The following is a 22,525-nucleotide window of genomic DNA, read 5'->3' as shown; positions in this document are numbered from 1 at the left end:
TATTGTTTATAAAGATCTAGATTTTGTTTGTTAACCAGGGATGACCCTAGGTGTCTGTTATTTTGATAGGTTATGTTGGGTTGGAGGTTAAGCCAAGAGAGAGTTCCTTATCTCCTTTACCTCCTTTCACTACCCTCCCAGTGTCGTGTACTGTGCATCTGAACCAGATACCCATGGACTCGGAGAGCCAGAATCAACTTTAAACTCGACATGTGTTGTTAGTGTAGAAGATGAACTGTTATAGCATCATTCATCGTGCTCATCCCCATTACCGAGGAACTGGGACTATACAGCCTGTACCTGGTGGTGGGAAAAAGTAACTGTTATCCCTTCCAGGAATTGTTGTGGGCTGTGCATGACTCCTGTGGAAGTGCATTTGTTGGATGACCCCAGTTGATTGCGACATGTATGTGGGGACTCTCAGTTTCTAGAAGAGAAGAGACTGTTTGGTCGCAGTGGGGTTCGCCGCTATCATAACATTGCTATGTTGAGAATCCAGTGCTACATTTCTGTACTAGTGATTTTGGTGAACATTCTATCCCGCAGCGGGTTGCTGCCATTATGACTCTGTGAAGATTTTGGACTTCAACTAACCTTTGAAACCTTTGAACTACCTTCTGGTTTCTGGTTCCTGGTTCCGACCTATAAGTATATCCTCTTTTGCCCTCGATCCTCTTAAAAAGGGAAGGATATTTGTTGCACATTACTCGTTTTGCTCGAGTTAACCTTTATTTGTAGGTTATGAATTTTGTATCATAATTATTGAATTTGTGGGGTAAATAGGCACCTAGCTTCATCAATGGTTAGGTGTTATTGGTTTCCTACATTGTTTGAGATTTGCCTATGTTAGACACTGTTAAATGACATTAATGAAAGGTAATTTTACAATTTTGTTATTTTCTATTGTTAAAGTATGTTGCTACCCCTATGTAAGTTTGTGTTTTCGAATCACCTAAGAATAAGTGTTGTTGTTGTTGATGAATCTGATGCTGGGTATGAAAGTTTTACAGTATTGTCGGATGGCACTGCTGGCAACATGCAGCAGAGATGGCTGGAGGTGAGGGGCGCTGCTCCAATGGTTGGACCCTGGGCTTGGGGACGAGCTGCAGATCGTCCTCCGGGATCATGGCTCCAGCTTCTCCTTCGAGCTGATCTGTCACCATCATACCTGCCAACTTTTTAGTTTGGTCATCAAGAAAACTTTTAAATTGGGAAAATTTATCGTAAATCAAATGCGGCAATTTTTTACATGCTTTATGTGCAATTATTTTCTATTTTTCTATTCCATTTGGTTTCTGCTAATTTACTAATGACATGAAGGGCATATCGATGGCCTAGAATGAAAACCTCGTACAGTCAATATTGTAAATGTACTGGGAAACTAAACCTATCCAGAATGTGCCAATTTAGACAGCATGCATATGAAAAGCAAAATTATCTAGTACAAAACAAAAGCAATAGAATTCACTAAACAAGATTACTTAAAGACATACCTTGCTATATCACATGTTTGTTACATATTTCAGTCATATCCTGGTTATCATCCTTGATGCAATTTTAAGACTTAAAAACAATGAAAAACAGAGACATAGCTACACAAGCAGTATGTTCAGAATAAAAGGCGACTAAAAGTAAAATTACATGGACATCACAACACATGAAAAAGGCCCACAGTACGTAAGAAGTGGAGGACACCGCTCAATGGTGAGCTCCCCTCACCGAGCAATCCTGAAAGTGTAACAGGAAGGTTAAAAGTAGAGCGGGCCTGGTGATAATGCGGGCACTCCAGAAGGATGTGGCGTACAGTCAGGGGAATGCCGCAGTGGTCACACTCTGGCGGTGGTTCCCCCTGCAGGAGGTACCGGTGAGTAAGGCTGGTGTGGCCTATTCGCAGTCTGGTCATGATCGTGTCCTCCCTGCGAGTGAGATGGTCGGCGAAGCAATGGCGGCGAGGTGTCTCGCAGACGGAGCGGAGCTTGTTGTTCAGAGGGAGGGAGAATGCCACTCCCTCTGCCAGGCAGTCCAAACAATCTCCCGGGCAGCCAGCAAAACATCGCATACAGGGACACGGTGTATGCTAGGTGGAAGTCCACAAGCTTCCTTTGCTGCTCGATCTGCGGCTTCGTTGCCAGGGATGCCTAAATGCCCAGGTACCCACAGGAACTCAACACGAGTACCCCTGAGTTCCACGTCGCGCAGTTTCTGGCGAATCAGGGCAAGAACAGGGTGCGAAGTCGAGCCAGACTGGAGGGCCGACAGTGCGCTCATAGAGTCGGAGCACACAAGATACCGACGGTGTGTGCCTCCACCGATATAACCCAGGGCCTATAAAATGGCGTAGAGTTCGGAAGTTAGGACACTACAAATAGGGTGTAACCCAAACAAATAACTCTCCTGGCCGTAAATAAAAGAACACCCGACGTTTCTATCCGAGCAGTACCCGTCCGTGTACAGGCAGTAAAACCCACAGAATTTGTCACACATAAGGTCTCCAAAAATCGCTCTGTACACAAAGGGTGGTGTAGACGGCTTTGCCCATCTCGCCAGGTCGAGGTGTACCACAGGCTCACGTTGCACCCAGTGTTGCTCATGTTGAACAGGGGGTAGCATGTTATGCAGAAGCGCTGTGTTTGCCCAAGCGGCGTGTGCTCGGACACACGCCGGCCTGGTAACACGTGGCTTCGCTGCATACAGTGCTAAACAAGGGGGGTGCAGAAACGACATATGGTGGGGATGTGAGGGGTCTGAATGGACACGCGCTCCATACGAGAGTAGCAGGAGGTCTCGCCTATACTGCAGTGGCAGTTCACCAGCTTCCGCATGGAGGCTCACGACCGGGCTGGTACGGAATGCACTGGTAGCGATGCGGAGACCAGCATGGTGAACGCTCGCCAACTGCTTTAACACAGACGGCCGTGCCGAGGAGTAGGCCACACATCCGTAGTCGAGCTTACTCCGGATCAGAGCGTGATACAAACGAAGCAGGGTCATTCGGTCCGCGCCCCAATCTCGACTACTCACCAATTTAAGGAGGTTGAGCCCTTTGCCACAACGAACTTTCAGGTCTTTAATGTGAGGCAACCAAGTCAGTTTGGGATCAAACATGAGTCCCAGAAATTTTACCGTACTAGGGACCGGTAGTACTGAGCCATATAGTTTAATCGCAGAGGCAGGGAAAAGACTGCGCTTTCGGGAGAAATGCATCACCTGAGTCTTGGCATGGGAAAACCTGTAGCCTTTAGAGTCCGCCCAGCTCTCCAGCCGCCGCACCACAAGCTGGCGAATGTGGCTGAGCGGCAAAAGATGGTCAAATCATCCACGTACAAAGCGCATTGCACTGGAGGGCGGACGGCCACTGCAAAGAGTGTGACGCTCAGTACACTTCCCTGTGGGACACCGTTCTCCTGTACGTACACACGGGAGAGAGTAGTGCCATTACGAACCTGCATAAAATGTGAGATAAGAAAAGGGAGATAGACTCGAAGGCCCCAGTCATACAGTTGTTGAAGAATACTAAACCACCATGTTGTGTCATAAGCCTTTTCAAGGTCAAAGAAGATAGCGATAACATGCTGTCTGTGAAGGAAGGCGTCCTGTACCAGTGCTTCCAAGCCCACAAGGTGATCGACAGTCGAGCGATTACGCCTGAAGCCACATTGGAGAGGGGAGAGGAGCCGCCACGCCTCAAGGTAATACACCAGGCGGGAATTCACCATTCTCTCCATGGTCTTGCATATGCAACTGGTAAGTGAGACAGGGCGGTAGTTGGATGCCTCAGATTTGTCCTTCCCTGGCTTTAAAATAGGTACCAAAATCGATTTACACCAGGCGGAGGGGAAAGTCCCGGATATCCAAATGTTATTAATAATTGTAATAAAGCAGCCTTTCCTGTCTCAGACATATTCTTCAACATTGAGTAATGTACGCCGTCCGGGCCGGCCGATGACTGCCTCGAGTGAGACAGTGCCTACTCCAGCTCTGTGAGCGTGAATGGGAGGTTATAGTCTTCCTCGCTAGAGGAGCGGTAGTCCACTCCGGCACCCTCGTGACGCGCTTTGAGGTGTTGGAAGGCGGGAGGATACCGCGCACTGCTAGAGACATCGGAAAAGGTGTGGCCGAGTTGGTTGGCTATGTCCATTTCATTTAGCACAAGGGTACCATGCATTCGGAGATAAGGGATGCAGGTGGAGGTATTATGTCCATTTAGCTTCCGAATAGTGGCCCAAATGTGCTGACTTGTGGAATATACATTTAATTGTGAAATAAACTCTCTCCAGGAATTGCGTCGGCTCTCACGAATGGTACGTCGTGCTCGTGCCCTGCAAATGCGGAATTCTTCCAAGCGCTGATTTTTCGGTCGGGCCGTAAACCGTCGGAGTGCTCGCCGTCTGGCACGGATAGCATCACGACACTGGTCAGTCCACCTGGGTGTGCGACGCCGACCGGTGGGCGAAGATTTAGGGATGGATATCGCTCCCGCAGATACCAACATTGTAGTGAATTGCTCCACTGCCATGTCCACATCTGGATTGAGGGTGGTGGGCACATGGAGGTTAGCGCGGAATTTTTCCCAGTCCGCTTCCTTAATCACCCATCGAGACGGAAGGTGTGGTGAGTGATTCGTCAATGTCTCCAGAAAGATTGGGTAGTGATCACTTCCACAGAGGTCGTTGTGAACAGACCAATCAAAATGGGTGATTAAAGCAGGACTACAGAAGGACAAGTCAATGCAGGAGGAAGAGCCAGAGTGAGAGGTAAAATGAGTAGCAGAACCGGTGTTTAACAGGCCCAGGTTGCCACCTGTCAAGATTCCCTCGATCACACGGCCTCTGCTGTCCCGACGCGAGGAGCCCCACAGCTCATTGTGTGCGTTGAAATCACCAACAACAATGAACGGTGGTGGTAGCTGCGAGAGAAGATCTTCAAATTAGGCACGACGTAAGCTTTGGGTGGGGGGAATGTACACGCAGCACACCGTGATCAAGATGCCGAGGTAGCTGCGAACCGCCACTGCCTGAATTGGAGAACGGAGAGGAATTGCTTCATGAAATGTGGTGTCCCGTGCAATGATACTCACGCCACCGTATGCTTGGTCAGCCTGCAGGTAGTCCGCGCGATAGAATGTATGCCCTCTAATAGAGGGTGAGTCAGTAGGACGGAAATGAGTCTCCTGCAAGCAGGTAAGCAAGAGTGTGTGCGAGGCGAGAAGCAGGTGCAGTTCAGTGAGGTTGCAGAAGTACCCTCTGCAATTCCATTGGAGAAGAGTCATAAACGTATTGGTGGGAGGTTACTTATTTGATTTCATTTTCCCCTTATGTCTGTTGAGTACTGGTTTAAATGCATGGTACCGGCTGAAGTGGGAGGAGTTGAAACCTTTGCGTTTCCAACCCGCTTCGGTTGAGAAACTCCTGTTGTAGCCATTGTGATGGTCCGCTTTTCCTGATAAGTAGGCAGGTCGTACTGTGTGCTGACTGTTGCTGTCCTGGCGTTCGGGGGAGGAGTAGTCTTTGGTGAAACTGTCAGTGGATCTGTCTGCGTGAACGCGTCTTTCGTCAGTGGGCGGGAGGCCACTACCTTGTTAAACGACACTGATGGCCAGGGGCCACGAAGTGACTGAAACTTCTTACGTGCATCGAAAAAAGTGATCTTTTCTTTCACTCGCAGCTTTTGGATGGCCTGTTCGTCTTGGAAGACTGGGCATTCCTTAGACCATACTGGGTGTCCTTGATGGCAGTTGACACAACTCAGTGGTTTGCTGCATTGAGGCGAGTCAGAAGGATGCTGTGGTTCAGAGCACTTCGGGCAAACCGCAGGGTTCTTGCAATGGGCGGAAGAGTGACCGTATTTCTGGCAGTTATAGCAGCGGAGCGGAGACGGAACAAACTGTTTAACCCTTACATTCAGGTAGCCTACCTTTAAGGTAGGAGGGAGTTCCCGGATACCGAATGTAAGGATAAGAGTAGCCGTAGGAGACAGAACACCATCATATTTTTTAAATACTCTGCAAACATGGACTACATACTGGGGTGTCAATTCGTTCAATAGTTCTGTATCAGGTGCATCGAGCAGGTCTGGACACTAAATGACGCCCTTGCACGTGTTCAGCGACACGTGGGGCTTGACCTCAACGGGGAACCTGACGGTCGCCCCGTTGAACATTGACATCGCAAGCAGCCCACGCGTCTGGGCGGCATTTGATGTCTCCAACATGATGTCCTTTCGGTCATTAATCTTCTTGCAGTCTTTGACGGAACCACCAGCTGCACCATCAACCACTCTCTGCAGTTCAAAGGGGGACACCTTTTGAAAGGTGTGCCCCTCGAGACCCTGGATAACCAAAAAACGAGGGGTGGGTAGCTTTACAGAGGTCGAGGTGGATTTGCCTGTGTCGCTGTCCGAAGAATCGCTTGTGTCGGCTTTGCGTAATCTTTAGTTGTGGCTGTTTAGGGTGCCACCCTGAGTGCTTTTAGAAGCCATTGTGAGAGTCCCCCCTAATAGGACTGTTGGCGTCAGCCTGCCGCTCGGGGGGTAAGAGAAAAGAAGCCAGCAGTTGGAATACCCCACGGTTTGTGCCATTGGGAGGGGGACCAACCTCCCACAGGCCTAAGCTGTACATAGGAGCAGCTACCCTTCACCGCTATTCACTGTGAATCACTGGCCCAGTAGCACATTAGCATGTGCACCGGGCCAAACCAGGGACAAGTCGTACATCTTGGGCGAGGTCCGAATACATTGTAGGTCCCGAACGCATCCTGATAAGTCGCCTCGTACGACAAGCACGGGTCGGCTGTGGTGATATTCGAACCCGTACACCACACGAGGATAATTGTTCGAAAACATGAAACTTTTAAGTTTTGATAGTAGACTTAATTGTGTGTTAAAATTGATTGTTTCAGATGCCGAAAGCAGTGTTTCACTAAACTTTCTTATGACGATTACATCCATGCAATCCAAAGCATGAATGCATTCTCTACAAAGGATTTGCCGAAATCTGTATCCCCAGGCGTGGACACAGAAAATTCTTCAGTCTTGTGATGTTAAAACCTTCACAACAAAAGAAAAAACGTTTGCAGTTCTCCATCCATATGACATATATGATTTTCAAGAGAGTGAGAGTGAGAGAGAGTGAGAGTGAGAGAGAGTGAGAGAGAGTGAGAGTGTCGGAGAAACATTGTCGAAAGTTTTAGAGAATGAACAATTTTCAAGTCATCGGGATTTCCGATTAAAAATCCCAGTCACTACTGAAAACTTACGTTTAAACACAGAAGAAATAAGCAATGAAACCATTTCCCCGAAAACATTTTCAGGCTCAAGTTTTGAAATTGAAATGGACACAGGAATTCCTTCGGAGCCTAGTTGTATCTATAGATACAACAGAACAAACTAACGCAGTTCTTCAGCCACAAAACAATGTCCCTGAGAGTGAAGATAGTAGCCATCAATCTCAAAGTTTGTTGCCTACAGTTTCAGGACCAGAACTATTTTTAGACCAGCAGAACAAGAAAGCAGTTTATCAAACTCAAAAAATACAGGGGCCCTAAGATTTAAAACAGAAGGTGACTTTGCAAAAAGAAACATCTCGAACAAAGCTAAAAGAATGTGGGATAAAAAATATCAATGCTGTTTTTGTCATAAACAGTATTCCAAACTGCCTCGACATTCGGAAACAGTTCGTCCTAATGAAATTGAAGTTGCTGCGTTTTTAGCAATGCCGAAATCGGGAAACAAGCGGAAAAATAAAATAGAAGAGCTGAGAAATCGAGGCCAATATCAGCAAAACATAAACTCACTTAAGAAAGGGGAAAGTAAAATTATCCCTAAAAAAGACCAACTGCGCCTGCTTTACCAAGTATGTATCTACCCTGTCAAGTTTGTTTTGCATTTTACACTCGAAAGCAGCTTTCGCGTCATTACAACCGCAAAAAAGCACAAAAGATTAATTGTTCCAGGGCGAAACCGAACTGTTCGGGCTCAGAGTTCCCTATTTCGATGTAGACGCTTTGTATGCTCACACAATGTTAGATAAACTTCCTGTGGGCAAATTTGAGTGGGTTCCCAGGGATGAGTATGCGAGTTGGGATTTCAACGTTATTGACATAGATGGCGATACGTCTTATTTCGCGGAAGTGGATTTGACCTTTCCCGATGATTGTCACGACCGCCTATCAGATCTGCCTCTGGCCCCTGTGAATGGCGTACCGCCAAACGGGCGAATGAGTAAATTATGGTTAACTCTCGCACTGCGGCACTACGTTCAGTATGAGGCGGTCATCGGCCAGGTTCACCGCGTGCTGCCGTTTGAACAGGTGGCCTGGATGAAAGATTACATAACCTTTAATGCTGAGCGTCGTGCCCAGGCTGCGAATCCCTTCGAAAAATCGTTTTTTAAGTTACTTTCGAATTCAGAGTAGCAGTGTACGGTAAAAGTTTAGAAGATTCTAGAAAACACAGAGACATTTGCATCGCTTCGTGTTACGAAACTATTTATGGGGCAGCCGAGCTCATTGGTCGTCCGACATTCAAGGCTCGGCAAATCGTCGATGAAAATCTAGTTCTCATAGAGTTGCAGAAAGGTTCGATAACCTTCGATAAACCTTTGTACACGGGTGTTGCCATTTTAGATTTGTCAAAATTGATTTTATATGACTTTCATTATAACTACATGCAAAAAAAATTCCCTCCCCAGTCTCTGCATCTCTTGTACTCAGACAATGATTCGTTCATTTACCAAGATCAGTGTGATAACGTTTATGATTCGATTCGACCCGACTTAGCTTCACGTTTCGACACATCAAATTATGCGCCAGGTAATGATCAACGCTTCCCCTTAGGTAACAGGGGTGATGAAAGATGAAGCCGCTGGCAAGATCATTACGAAATACGTGGGTCTTCGCCCGAAACTCTACGCATACAAGATGGAGGATGGTTCTTGTATGCGTAAAGCGAAAGTAGTTAAGGCCAACGTAATCCAATCACTTCTGTTCCCTCAATACCTGGATTGCTTGCTTAAAAATTCCCGGATTCTAGGCAGTCAATACCATTTCCGTTCGCGAGGCCACGCCGTGTTTACGGAGAGAGTGAACAAGGTAGCACTGTCTTCAGGAGACGATAAGCGTTGGCTTTCTGAAGACGGTGTCAGCACATTACCTTGGGGGCATAAAGATCTGTGTCCTTCTAAAACTCGTGCCTCGCCCGATCCCTCCTAATAATTGTACATATTTCCATATTTCCATTTTTCCTCTGATTACGTTCACCAGTGAGACAAACACTGCTGACGTAACCTCCAAGCAGTGGTTGCAGGAACACAACAGCGCTCTACACTCCTCCCCTGCTCGGAGGGGCTTCAAGTGTATATATATATGTTTGTGTGTGGGGGTTGAAGGCACACAACAGCGCTTCTTCCGCCTCCCCCCACACACAAAAGAAAAAATATTAAACCGAGAGGGGTGTGTTCACCTCCCCCCACTGCGCCGCGCCATGTCATGCCAACTGATCCTTTCTTTATGCATGTGGAGAGAAAAACTGTCAGTATGTTAAAGAAAATGTGTAGAGATGTTTGAAAAAAAATATTCCCTGTTACCATGATAGCTTGTATATTATTCAATCTATCTTGATTAAATGTAAAAAATACAAGTTTGTTTCAAGTTGCAGCGTCACGAATATTCAATCTATCATGATTTAACGTAAAAATACTAGTTTGTTTCAAGTTGCAGCATCACGAATATTCAATCTATCATGATTTAACGTAAAAATACTAGTTTGTTTCAAGTTGCCTCTCAAAGTATATTCAATCTATCCTGATTAAATGTAAAAAATACTAGTTTGTTTCAAGTTGCAGCGTCACGAATATTCAATCTATCATGATTTAACGTAAAAATACTATTTTGTTTCAAGTCGCCTCTCAAAGTATATTCAATCTATCCTGATTAAATGTAAAAAATACAAGTTTGTTTCAAGTTGCAGCATCACGAATATTCAATCTATCATGATTTAACGTAAAAATACTATTTTTTTTTCAAGTTGCCTCTCAAAGTATATTAATTTACATGCTTTCATAATTAAATGTCAAAATAAAATATTCTCCTGTTTCTTTTTTTTTTAATTTATATAAATCGTCCTCTTGATAGGATGCCTGAAATTTGTGCGACGTTCTACAGATCTCCCCAACCCAGACAATGGAACGGATCCCATCAGCATTGGCGGCCTCTTTCTTCGAGGAAGAGGTGGAGGAGGGGACGAGTATTCCAGCCGACATTGCGGGGGCCTTCTTCGCAGAAGACCTGCTGGAAGGGCCGTCGTCTCCCCCTCCTCCTCCGCCAACACCACCGGCCAAGACTTCGCCGCTGCTGTTGGTGGCGGGCCCCTCTGGGACATGTCCCTGGGGTCAGCCCCTAACAGCCGACGAAAAAAGAGGGGTCCGGCTACCTGCTACAAACCAGCAGGTGCCGGCTCTGCCTAGCGGCAAAGTCGTGGCCAAGCTGATGGCTATGGACGCCCAGCGGGGTAGGGGGGGATAATAAATAAAAAAAATTTTAACTAAGTAATATCGATGTGTTGACTACATTATTTCAATATCCATTATGTGTTACTTGTGGCTGGTAACTTTGTATGCAAAAAATTGGTAATACGTGTAAAGAACTATGCGGTCATGGTAGACTGGTGTTAAGGTTTAAAACTCGTTTTGTTTGAAAAAATACACGTAATATTTAATATAATTTTGTAGCAATGCGCTACTCGTAAAAATAAAAATGCTGTGAAAAAAAATATATACATACATTATATTTTAACAGAAACATTACGTAAACGAGACTATGGCAAAATATAAGTTACTTTTACCTGGTATCAATCAAATGGCAGGTACAAGTAACTCACACACCAGGTAGACGTAATATTTTATTTTTTTTAAGTGTTGGGGAAATATATATTTTAACTTTGGAAGAAATTACATTTGTATACAGTTCTCTGCGGCTGCAGCCCCCACCCCTCTGCGAGCGGCTTCCCTATGCGGGCGCCGGTGTCTGGGTCATTATTTAAAAAAATGACAATGGGGGACGAAGGAAAGGGGTTGGCGCCGCAGACGACGGCGCGTACTCCCTCGCAGCTACCACCCCTTGGGAAAAATTTTTATTTTTTAAAATATATATAATGACTATAAATGCACAATACATTTTCTTTTAAATGACAAGTGACGTAATAAGAATACTTTTTTTTAATAAAATTGGTGATATATTATAAATAATATTATTTTTTAAGTAATTAATACTACTGTATATTTCATTTCCACAATACACACTACAAGAGAACATTATATCTTTAACACAAAAAAAAACTGTGTTTGAATTCGCTGAAATATGTAAAGTATAATTTTTTTTTATTAACACGCTATAAGCATAAGTAATGCCTATAGCTTTTTATTATTATAGACAGACATGCTACACAACAAATTAGCATAATATGACTATAATGGCCTAGTACTATAAGAAAACATGGCTACACTTCAGTATGTGTTTTCAAAATTTGGCATCTACTACTACTACTACTGCTACTACTACTACTACTACTATAGTCATACAGTAGTGGCTGACGAAATAATACTTTTTTTATATTCAAACTTGAGAAATGTAAAAAAGAGGGCGGCCTGGTGCGGCGTGCTGTGCTGCAACAAGATGGGCGGCCTCTTGTGCTGTGCTGTGCTGTGCTGTGCTGTGCTGTGCTGTGCTGCAACAAGATGGGCGGCCTCTTGTGCTGTGCTGTGCTGCAACAAGATGGGCGGCCTGGTGCGGCGTGCTGTGCTGCAACAAGATGGGCGGCCTGGTGCGGCGTGCTGTGCTGCAACAAGATGGGCGGCCTGGTGCGGCGTGCTGTGCTGCAACAAGATGGGCGACCTGGCACGGCGTGGCGTGCTGTGCTGTGCTGCAACAAGATGGGCGGCCTGGCACGGCGTGGCGTGCTGTGCTGTGCTGCAACAAGATGGGCGGCCTCTTGTGCTGTGCTGTGCTGTGCTGTGCTGTGCTGTGCTGTGCTGCAACAAGATGGGCGGCCTCTTGTGCTGTGCTGTGCTGTGCTGTGCTGCAACAAGATGGGCGGCCTGGTGCGGCGTGCTGTGCTGCAACAAGATGGGCGGCCTGGTGCGGCGTACTGTGCTGCAACAAGATGGGCGGCCTGGCACGGCGTGGCGTGCTGTGCTGTGCTGCAACAAGATGGGCGGCCTCTTGTGCTGTGCTTCAACAAGATGGGCGGCCTCTTGTGCTGTGCTGTGCTGTGCTGTGCTGTGCTACAACAAGATGGGCGGCCTCTTGTGCTGTGCTGTGCTGTGCTGTGCTGTGCTACAACAAGATGGGCGGCCTCTTGTGCCGTGCTGTGCTGTGCTACAACAAGATGGGCGGCCTCTTGTGCTGTGCTGTGCTGTGCTACAACAAGATGGGCGGCCTCTTGTGCTGTGCTGTGCTACAAGATGGGTGGCCTCTTGTGCTGTGCTGTGCTACAAGATGGGCGGCCTCTTGTGCTGTGCTACAAGATGGGCGGCCTCTTGTGCTGTGCTACAAGATGGGCGGCCTCTTGTGCTGTGCTACAAGATGGGCGGCCTCTTGTGCTGTGCTACAAGATGGGCGGCCTCTTGTGCTGTGCTACAAGATGGGCGGCCTCTTGTGCTGTGCTACAAGATGGGCGGCCTCTTGTGCTGTGCTACAAGATGGGCGGCCTCTTGTGCTGTGCTACAAGATGGGCGGCCTCTTGTGCTGTGCTACAAGATGGCGGCCTGGTGTGCTGTGCTACAAGATGGCGACTTTCAGCAATCGATTGTCATGCATATAATATTATTTAATTTTTTTTCAAAGTTTGCTTTTCTGGTTACATCCTAGCAGTCGAAATTATTCTTTTTTTTTTTCAAATGTTGAAATAAACATGGCGGCCAGCCCGTTTTTAAATTTCCCGCTTAGCACTATAAAAAATAAAACATGGCAGCCGACTAGCAGCCGATGCGCCTCGTTTAAATTTTCCGCTTACCACTATAAAAAAATAAACATGGCGGCCGCATAGCAGCCGACACTATATATTTTAAATTTCCCGCTTAGCACTATAAAAAAATATACCTTTTATTTAAAATAATATTTTATAAGCATATATACAACATCTGAAATTATTTTCTCTAACATGATCTCGTGGTCCTGTGGTTAGTGTGACGGACTAACGATCCAGAAACGATCCAGAAACGAAGGTTCGAATCCAACCGCCGCCCGCCCTCACATTTTTATACTTGTAAAAATAATTTTGGCGCGCGACACTAGCGCTACCTACCTTCCTCATTTAGAAACATACACACACCCCCCCTCCATGTGACGTCAACAACCCCCTGCGGACCCCCTCCACGTGGCTCCCGGCAACGCGATGCCACGCCCACCCGACCACGTGCTCAGACAACCACCTGTTCTTTGTTTATAGTGTCCCAGAACCGGCATGCTCCCCCTACTTATCTGCAATTTTATTGTAGATAAAGTACCCTATGACGAAGGTGATTAAGTGATATTTTATAGCGATGGCTGTGGTTATCAGAACCGCAACTCCACACTGGCAAATGCACTAACAAATTTGGAACAAGAAAAATCACCATTACACAAAAGGAATGTGATGCAATGCATTCAACAATTGAGAGGAAACTGCGAAGACAAGAAATTTTCACACCTGCAGGGTATGTCTCAATTCGTAAAACGGCAAGGCTGCATCCAAGACCTTATGAAGTTTCATACCTCAACCATAACTTTTTCAAGGACTACAGCACAGTGCAAATTATGTCATCAATAAGACCAGGTTGCAAACAAGGGGATCCCACTGTGGCTGATATAAAATGTATTCAGTACCAACCAGGATTGAATGTACGGGTGAAAACTAGCTTAGAAGGTAATTATTGTAACAGTGAATTAATTTCACTTCTCAAAACAAATAATTCCACTATCCTTATATTGACCTGGTTTGCTGTCTTTATTTTGCAGGTGAATGGCAAGAACTACAGCAACGGAAAAGAATGGTGAAGTGCTGTAAAAATGTGGACATAAAATCACTTCACAGTGTTCCTTTAAAACTAAAAGGAGACAAGTAAAGTATCGTGACCTCCAGCAAATTGAAAAAGTCATGCCTCAAGATTATCACAGTTTTTATGATAATTTGCTTTATCAGTAACATTAATCAGAGATAACAATCATTTTATGACAGTTTGCTTTGGTTATAACATATTTGTTAGGCAATATTTTTAATATAGTGTTGAATACCAGTATATTATTATTAATTTTAATGAATAAAAAAGTAAAATAATATAAATTTGATTGCTTGTGATGATTTCCTCATTACTAGTTTTTCTGTATGCAAAACCTCGTAAGTCTCTAATTTAATCAAAAAATCATAGAAATGAGTAAATACTATTATATCATGATTAAAATAATAGATGTCTTGGTAACTTTCATTTTTTCAAATAGTTTCTGATATAATATTGTTATACATGTCACTTAGAAACAGTTTTTTCTCTCTCCCGTAAAACTTATACATACTGACTTACGAGGTTTTACAAATAAGGTGACCATATGTGCTTATATCAAGTGTAGAAAGATTTTCAGGACAATGGCCAAAAATAAAAAAGAATTTACAGAATATTTTGGAGATTGACAATGGTTTGTCTATGTTCTATGTTCTATGCTATGTGTAGGTTGTATAGTACAGTAGGCGCATTCTATCTAGAAACCTGAGTGACCGTTACGGCCAGGGTAAAAAGGCACTCTGAGGGGGTTAACCTTGTGACTGCACATACACAGTGTGCTTGCGAGGGAATTGACCATGTGACCGCATATACATGCGCAGAGCTTGTGTTAGGCTCATACTATCAGACCAGAAAATATAAACCTTTTTCAGTAGTTTCTGTGCAGGATTCAGCCAGACTGACTGTCCCTTATTGTTTGCGCCTAGTCATCTGAATTCGCTACATTAGTGCTTTTGGTGTGATAAATTTATATTTAACATAATTTAATGTAATCGGTCCAGACATGAATACACGTCTTATAATTCTTGTCACTAGTGTTCATTTCGTCTTGTGAATACGTAACACTTTCAAGTGTGTGGCTAGATAAATTAATTTGTTGTGGGTTATGTATCATGATTGCATCGATATTATTGACAGTGAAGGGGAAGAAACTGCATTCGCAAGCCTGTGAAATAATTTATAATGTATTGTCTTTTATGGAGAATCAAGCTAACACTATGGAATCATAGATTTCAAAAGAAAGCACAGTTAAGAACAGCTGCAGCTACTAGCAAGTCTCGTAGCACAGTGCAGAGAATAAAAGTAGAAGCAAAAAGGCTAAGCATTGGAGGAGATAAAGAGACAGATTAACTGTACATACGACATAGATAATTTTGACCAAGCAGTACTTCGCAGAACTGTATATAATTTTAATATAACAAAAAAATGTGTCCTAACAATGGAAAAAATACAAATAAAACTGCAACAGGACATTAATTTCCAAGGTTACAAAGAAACTTTACAGAAAAAATTTTTAAAAAAATGATTTTCGGTGACGAAAAACTAAGTCACAACGTCTCATTTTGATTGAAAAGTCTGACTTACGACAGAAGCGATTCGAGTATTTGAGAAAAATACTAAGTTTCAGAAATGAAAATCTTAATATTATGTACATGGATGCGTCATTTATGTTTTGTCGTCCGATGTACAACAGAAATCCTGGAGTGATGACTAGAGGCACGATTATATGGTAATGCGCGATAAAACGAAATAACACCGAAAACCGCTTGAAAACACGAAATAAAACGAAATTGTGCGAAATCCGTGATATGTCCCGAAATCCGTGATATGTCCCGAAATTTCGTCTAACCTGATTATTTACGTTTTTTTTTTCCATTCTGTAAGGACAATTCACTATCTTCAGCACAATCAAATATTTCTGACCGTAACTAGCAGCCATATATATTATATGCGACGGTGATTCATTATAGAATTTAAAATGAAGTCTCGGAATTAACGTAATATTTTCTTTAAACTGTAATCTTGTGTACCATAATAATTTAAGATGTTGATAACTATGATACAATGGCCGCCGTTCACTTTCTGTAAATACAAAAATAACAAACGTCCAAAATATGTTTTTCTAAGATTACATTTTTAATCATTAAAATATTACACACTAAAGCGCATTGCTTTTACTGTTTATTTAAAATAAAGTACGTAGGGTACGAAAATAAAATTAACACTGCTTAACGTAACGATTGTAAATAATAAATAGTACATGTTTATGTCGGTATTAATTTTCACGTACGTATGTTGGTATTCGGTATGCGTTTGTATTCGCATCTATTCTCCATTGTTTTGATCTTTCCAGCACTGCAAGTTGTTACGTATTAAGAGGTTAAATTCTTCCTATGTGATTAAAATTTTTTGATAATGCCTAAAACAAAGGTTTCTGCCAGTGACCGATCGAAAGAATTTTCCAGCGAAGGATTTTATTTCAGTGATAAAATTTTAATGTGCAAATTCTGTAACTGCAGGCTAGACTACGAGAGACGCGATACACTTGTGAAACATGTCGCGAGTGAGAAACATAAGCGTTTGAGGCAAAACTCATCTGTTAAACGACATCCTTGTCTAAGTCTTTAATGCAATTAATTTGCTGTTCAACCCAAGAAATGTGAGTAGGGTTAGCATAGAAGATGCAAACCTACAGAAGTCTCTGCATACGGTAACTTGCCTTCTGTTTCCCATCTTCCTATTGATACATTCATACATGGCTATGTTGCTTTCAAAAAAAATAATTGAAGATGAACTTTCATTGCCAGAAACAAGCCAAATTGATGTTGCAAAGGTACTTTGCTGCCTTAAAGGGGACTACAGTGAATTTGCTCAAGCCAGTTTAAGGGCAATCTGGTTCCCAACATCAAATGTTGATGCAGAACGTTCATTTTCCAAGTACTCACTGGTAGTTAGTGACAGAAGACAACGTCTCACTCCAGAAAATGCGGAAAATTTAACTATGATAGCATTTCAATAAAACCGTCTTAATAGTAACTTTGGAAGTGCTTAATTGTGTAATTTTGTAGTGTATGTGATTGTAATTAAGTCATGAAATTTTTAAGTAGTTATTTAAAACTTTGAATTTATGAATTTGCAAATGAACTTTTGTCTATGAATTTGCAAATGAACTTAATTGTAATTAGATCATAAGGTTTTAGTGTTTATTAATATTTGTTTTAATAAATTTGCATGTCGTACAGAAAAGCAAGAAAAATTTGCCGTGGGTATTTTGAGCAAAAAAATAAAACCATATAACACAGAAATCTTTATTTCTTTACACCGAAATTTGTCTTAAAATAACACCACAAAATCTTGACTCTAGTGATGACTTGACCCACGGCCTGTAACAGCTGTTTCTAAAGGACTAAAGACTAATAATGGTTCATGCTGGTGGTGAAAATGGTTTTATCCCTAATGCCTTAGTGATGTAGAAATCACAACAGGCTACAGAAGACTATCATCACAACATGAATCAACATAACTACAAAAAGTTGGTAAAAGAAAGACTCCGCTCATTTTATCTTGTGAAGTTTGTGTCTCGTACCAGTATTTCGGCTAAGTTGTAACATAAATACAGTATCAGAACTTACAAGCAGCCACGTAATATTCGTGACATTCCCGTTACGTTTATACAATCGTGAGTTTACGTTTTTCCCTAGTACATTTTAGATATAAAAGCAATTTTTCATGTTATAAAATATGTATATTTTGCGATTTAAAATGTTCATTGTCGACTATACACGTTACGTTTTTCACAATGTTTTTAGGCCTGCTAGCTAATCTTATCTACACTTAAAGTACCCACGATATTTTTTTTATTTGAGCAAATATATTGTGTTTTAATTATTATTTTATTGATATAAAATATAAAAAAATGTAAACACGGGACTTACGACACTGCCTTCAGTGTCGGTTTTTTTTTATTTTTACGTTGTTGTTTCTGCACGAATAGGATATAATTTTGATCAAAAATACATCAGCATAATATATAGTCACGGCAGGTCATTTCCCGTGGCAGCAGGACACGGCAACAACGGGAAAAATGGTGGGGGGGGGGGGGGGGGGATAACCACAAATGGACGTAATTTGGCCTAGCTGGTTCGTACGTACAACTCGGTCATAAGGACAATGGCATACCTGCCAACTTTTTAGTTTGGTCATCAAGAAAACTTTTAAATTGGGAAAATGTATCGTAAATCAAATACGGCAATTTTTTTACACGCTTTATGTGCAATTATTTTCTATTTTTCTATTCCATTTGGTTTCTGCTAATTAACTAATGACAAGAAGGGCATATCGATGGCCTAGAATGAAAACCTCGTACAGTCAATATTGTAAATGTACTGGGAAACTAAACCTATCCAGAATGTGCCAATTTACACAGCATGCATATGAAAAGCAAAATTATCTAGTACAAAACAAAAGCAATAGTATTCACTAAACAAGATTACTTAAAGACATACCTTGCTATATCACATGTTTGTTACATATTTCAATCATCTCCTGATTATCATCCTTGATGCAATTTTAAGACTTAGAATGTGCAGCAGTTGCCTTCTTTGCTTTACCTAATAAATCTGAGGTAAACCTTTGTTCATAACAAACACAATTCCTTGATTTCAACACAGAAATAGACTGTAAAGTTTCAGATGACATGGAGGACCTAAATTGGGTTATTTTTTTTTGACCATACTGAAAATGTGCTTACATTCTTAATTACTGTGGGGGATTGACAGAATTGATAACATTATCTTTGACAGTCTGTTATACTTCAGGAAACCATCTACTCCACGAACTCTTGATAAATCAGCCCATTTGACACCAACAGTGAATCTTCTTATTTTCTTCCTCAGAAAGCACGTTTTTCCTATGCTTAGGACACTTAACGTGTGTAGTTATGTCGGACATACCTCCATGAGCAATACTAAAATCACACCGGCACACTGTGCAAAACACAAAAGTTTCTCCTTTTTGCGATTTCAGAATACACGAGAATTCGTTGTTATACGCAACACAGTAAGTCTGAATATATTTCTTGTTGGCTAGCTTACTCATGGTTCCCATCACGTAAATACAAACAAAAAAAAACTGTTTTGCGCAGCACTACATTGGAACTACGAAAAATAGTCAGCCATTTTGGAAATAATATACGGAACAAGGAAAAGACCAAGGAGATAGGGTTAACGTCACAAATACGGTCCGTTCCTCCGTTTAAGGAAGCACTTTTTCGTTGCGATAAGTGGAAAACAAACGTAGACCGTCCAGTCCAAACCATATACATATAACTCTCTCTTGTTTTGTTTTCATTCCGCCTTCCGTTGATGCGTCGGTAACATGGCCCGTACAGTAAAAGTCGGCAGGTATACATGCAGGGCCGGCGCATCCATATAGGCGAACTCGGCAACCGCCTAGGGCACCAAGTAGCTGGGGGCGGCGCAGCACTACACATAACAGCTGATATAATATGTTTAACAATTATTGAAATTAGATGAAAATTGATTTTTGTAACAGTTTGGAATGTTTATATTGATATAAGTAATTATTTAAAGTCCACGGTGACCTGTTTATGATTTGTAATAAGTAAAAAAGTAAAAGAAAACACAAGCCTGCTTACATTTGATTGTTGACAAAATCTTAGGCTTACGTAATGTATTTTGAGGCAAGGAAAATTTTTTTTTGTGGTGTCCGGCCGGATTGTAAGGGGGGGGGGGGGGGGCAGGGCATTAAGGTTTTTCGCCTAGGGCGCCAATTTACCTTGCACCGGCCCTGTATACGTGGCCGGTACAATGAACGGTAATAAACCACCACGCAAAAATAAATCCGTAAGATATTAAAGATGTCCGTAAAACCGTAAAATAGTATTAAAATCCATAAAACTTACGGACAATCCGTAAAAGTTGGCAAGTATGCAATGGCGATTTCGCGTAAAAATTGTATTTTACGATGATTTTGCGTTTATCGTTTAATCGCAATCGCGAAAAGAACAGGCCCCTACTTATAACCAATCTTCCTGCCAATACTGTTGTTTTAAACAATTCACTGTATCATGTCAATATGAATAAATCTCCAACATCTAACTCAACACAAAATGAAACAGTGGTTGCAAGAGCATGGTATTCCATTTGTAGATGTCATGCTCAAGACAACACTTTACGCAATTGAGCAGTAAGTCAAACCAAACCATTTATTCAGTAGATGAAATTTTGAAATGTTAAAAGACAAATAACACTTTGTTTACCACAAAATACCTTCACTTAAATCCCATCAAAAATATTTGGTCAAAAGTAAAAGCTCAAGTTGCATCGCACAATGTAACCTGTAATTTACAAGATGTAAAACAACTCTGCGAAGAAACATTTAGGGTGAAGTGGGGTAAGTGGGACCACTGCAGTTTGTATGTTGGTGATATATATTTAGAAGGGTTTATTTACATTTTAGAGCACTTTGATGCTTGTTTAGGTTATTTAAATAATTTTAGCTCAACATAAGCACCTCTTTTTTTTGCCAAAAATGTCAAATTGAAAAACTCATTAACCTTTGATCATGAGCTCATTATGAGATTTTCGGTCTGCTGTTGTATGCATCTGGTTACAGTTACAGTGTCCCGACTTGCTTTCTCAGGGTAAAAAAACTATGAAAATTACAGTGATTGTATTTAACCCTTTAAGCCTTGGTGGTCTTCTCAGGTAACCACCCTATCCTGTACGTCTATGGACTCTGAAGGTCCAACGGAACATGCCATTAGTGAAAGGTGGTTACCTCAAGAAACCACCCATTGAGTATTTTTTTTAAAGCACGCAATAGTCGATAGTATAGATTCTTTAAACAGGTCCATAGATTAATGGTAAACCTAAAACTTTTTTTATGGTCAGATAGTTAGCAGCACTGCAGGGAGTTCCTAAAACTACAGAGGGTAGTTACCTGAAGAAACCACCATTCTGATGGGACACAGTCTTATTTGCAGTTGAACTGTACATCGCAATGTATTTTTACAAATTCTGCATATATGGATTGAAGGAATAAATACGTTAGTTAGGTAAGTTCAGCAATTAATTATTAAATATTTATATTTTATTTTAACTTATCTTCAAATGAGTCGTCTTAATATTAAAAATAGTTAGTTTTGTAACACATTTGTTGGTAGATAATTTTCCTTGCAAACTTCTTTTTTATTTTAACAGTATTTGTACAAATATTTTTTGACATGTAATGCATTTATTTCAATATGTCAATATCATATATTATATCTTAATAACTAATATGCAGTATTAGTTTCTGGCTTAGATGTTATTGAGAGTAAACCAGTGCCTTGTTTTGCTCAATTATTCAGAACATTTTTTCATTACTAGAAATAAAATGTAGATGTACTACTTTGAATAAAATAAATTAAAATGGTACTTACTGTGAATCCAATATATATGTTACATTTAGCCTTACATACCATAAGAAATTCATAAGGTTTGGTAGATGTAAATTTTTACTTCACAGAAAAATGAAGTCAATAACTGTCCCACTGTCTGAGTTGAAAGGTCTTGATTTCAACGAAGTCCTCAGAAGGTTTGATCCGTTGGATGACGACCAGGCATGTAATTCTGAAGAAGGTGGAGATAGTGATGCAGATGACATGTTGCAAGTTACTGCATCTATGGAGCCAGCAGAAAAGCGACCAAGAAGGTATACCATTTCTACAGTTGTAATATTTTTAAATATTTATTTCTACATTATTTACAGACTCTATAAATATATTTGTGCTTGATTGCAGAGGAAGTACACTTTGGCAGAATTCTTCAGATGTTTCGAGTGTAGATCTTTCCACAAGTTCACAGGCATCCACAAGTAATGCAACTTACTTAGATGCAGGAGCTTCTACACATGTGCTGAAGATCCTGCAAATAATTTTGAATGTGATGATCCAGCAGAGGAAGGAGTACCTTTTCGTGTTGTTTTTTTGGATGAAAATCCAGAAGAAAATATACTCCATTAAAATAAAAATGAAGGTGAGGAAGATGATTTTGTACCAAAATGGGGAAAAGCTTTTGAGAGCCATAAAATTAAATCTCAGTACGAACAAACAAAATTTGATGAGCATGTTGGAGCTAAAGTAAATATAAATACGAACAGTTTTTCTTCCATTTTTTTCTTGTTTTTTTAACATAAAAGCTGCGGAAATGATTTGTACAGTCAACAGAAAGGTCAGTGCTTAGAAATGTCAAGTTTCGAAAATCAATGCTTTCATTGGCATATTAGTGATAGTGGGATTCAATCAGTTGCCATCACTACGTTCGTATTGGTCATCGAACCTAAATTTCGGTAATGAAAATAATTTCGAAAATAATGCCACTGAAAAGATTTCTGTTAATTTTGCGTATGCTACACCTCAATGACAATAGTAAAATGCCGGAAATAATCCAAATTTTGACAAATTATACAAGTGCGACCTTTTCTGGACCACTTTAA

At 41.6% G+C, this 22,525-nt stretch overlaps 1 protein-coding gene across 1 annotated transcript; it reads left to right on the top strand.

The window, feature by feature from the left end:
- Positions 1-1,454: 1,454 nt before the first annotated feature.
- LOC134545093 (uncharacterized) lies at positions 1,455-10,544 on the top strand. Its single transcript, XM_063388549.1, has 2 exons — positions 1,455-3,689; positions 10,158-10,544. The coding sequence occupies exons 1-2, from the start codon at positions 3,570-3,572 to the stop codon at positions 10,515-10,517; spliced, it is 480 nt and encodes a 159-aa protein (XP_063244619.1). The 5' UTR covers positions 1,455-3,569; the 3' UTR covers positions 10,518-10,544.
- The last annotated feature ends 11,981 nt before the right edge of the window (positions 10,545-22,525 follow it).

The sequence above is a fragment of the Bacillus rossius genome, unplaced genomic scaffold, assembly GCF_032445375.1.
Source record: "Bacillus rossius redtenbacheri isolate Brsri unplaced genomic scaffold, Brsri_v3 Brsri_v3_scf57, whole genome shotgun sequence".
Lineage (NCBI taxonomy): Eukaryota > Metazoa > Arthropoda > Insecta > Phasmatodea > Bacillidae > Bacillus > Bacillus rossius.
This window is presented reverse-complemented; position numbering and strand designations above follow the sequence as displayed.

What these genes read in the sequence shown, in the direction of transcription:
- LOC134545093 (XM_063388549.1), top strand. Translation starts at nt 3,570, where the DNA reads ATGCTGTCTGTGAAGGAAGGCGTCCTGTACCAGTGCTTCCAAGCCCAC. An exon ending in AGGAGCCGCCACGCCTCAAG is followed by an intron (nt 3,690 to 10,157) that starts GTAATACACCAG and finishes GACGTTCTACAG; the next exon opens with ATCTCCCCAACCCAGACAAT.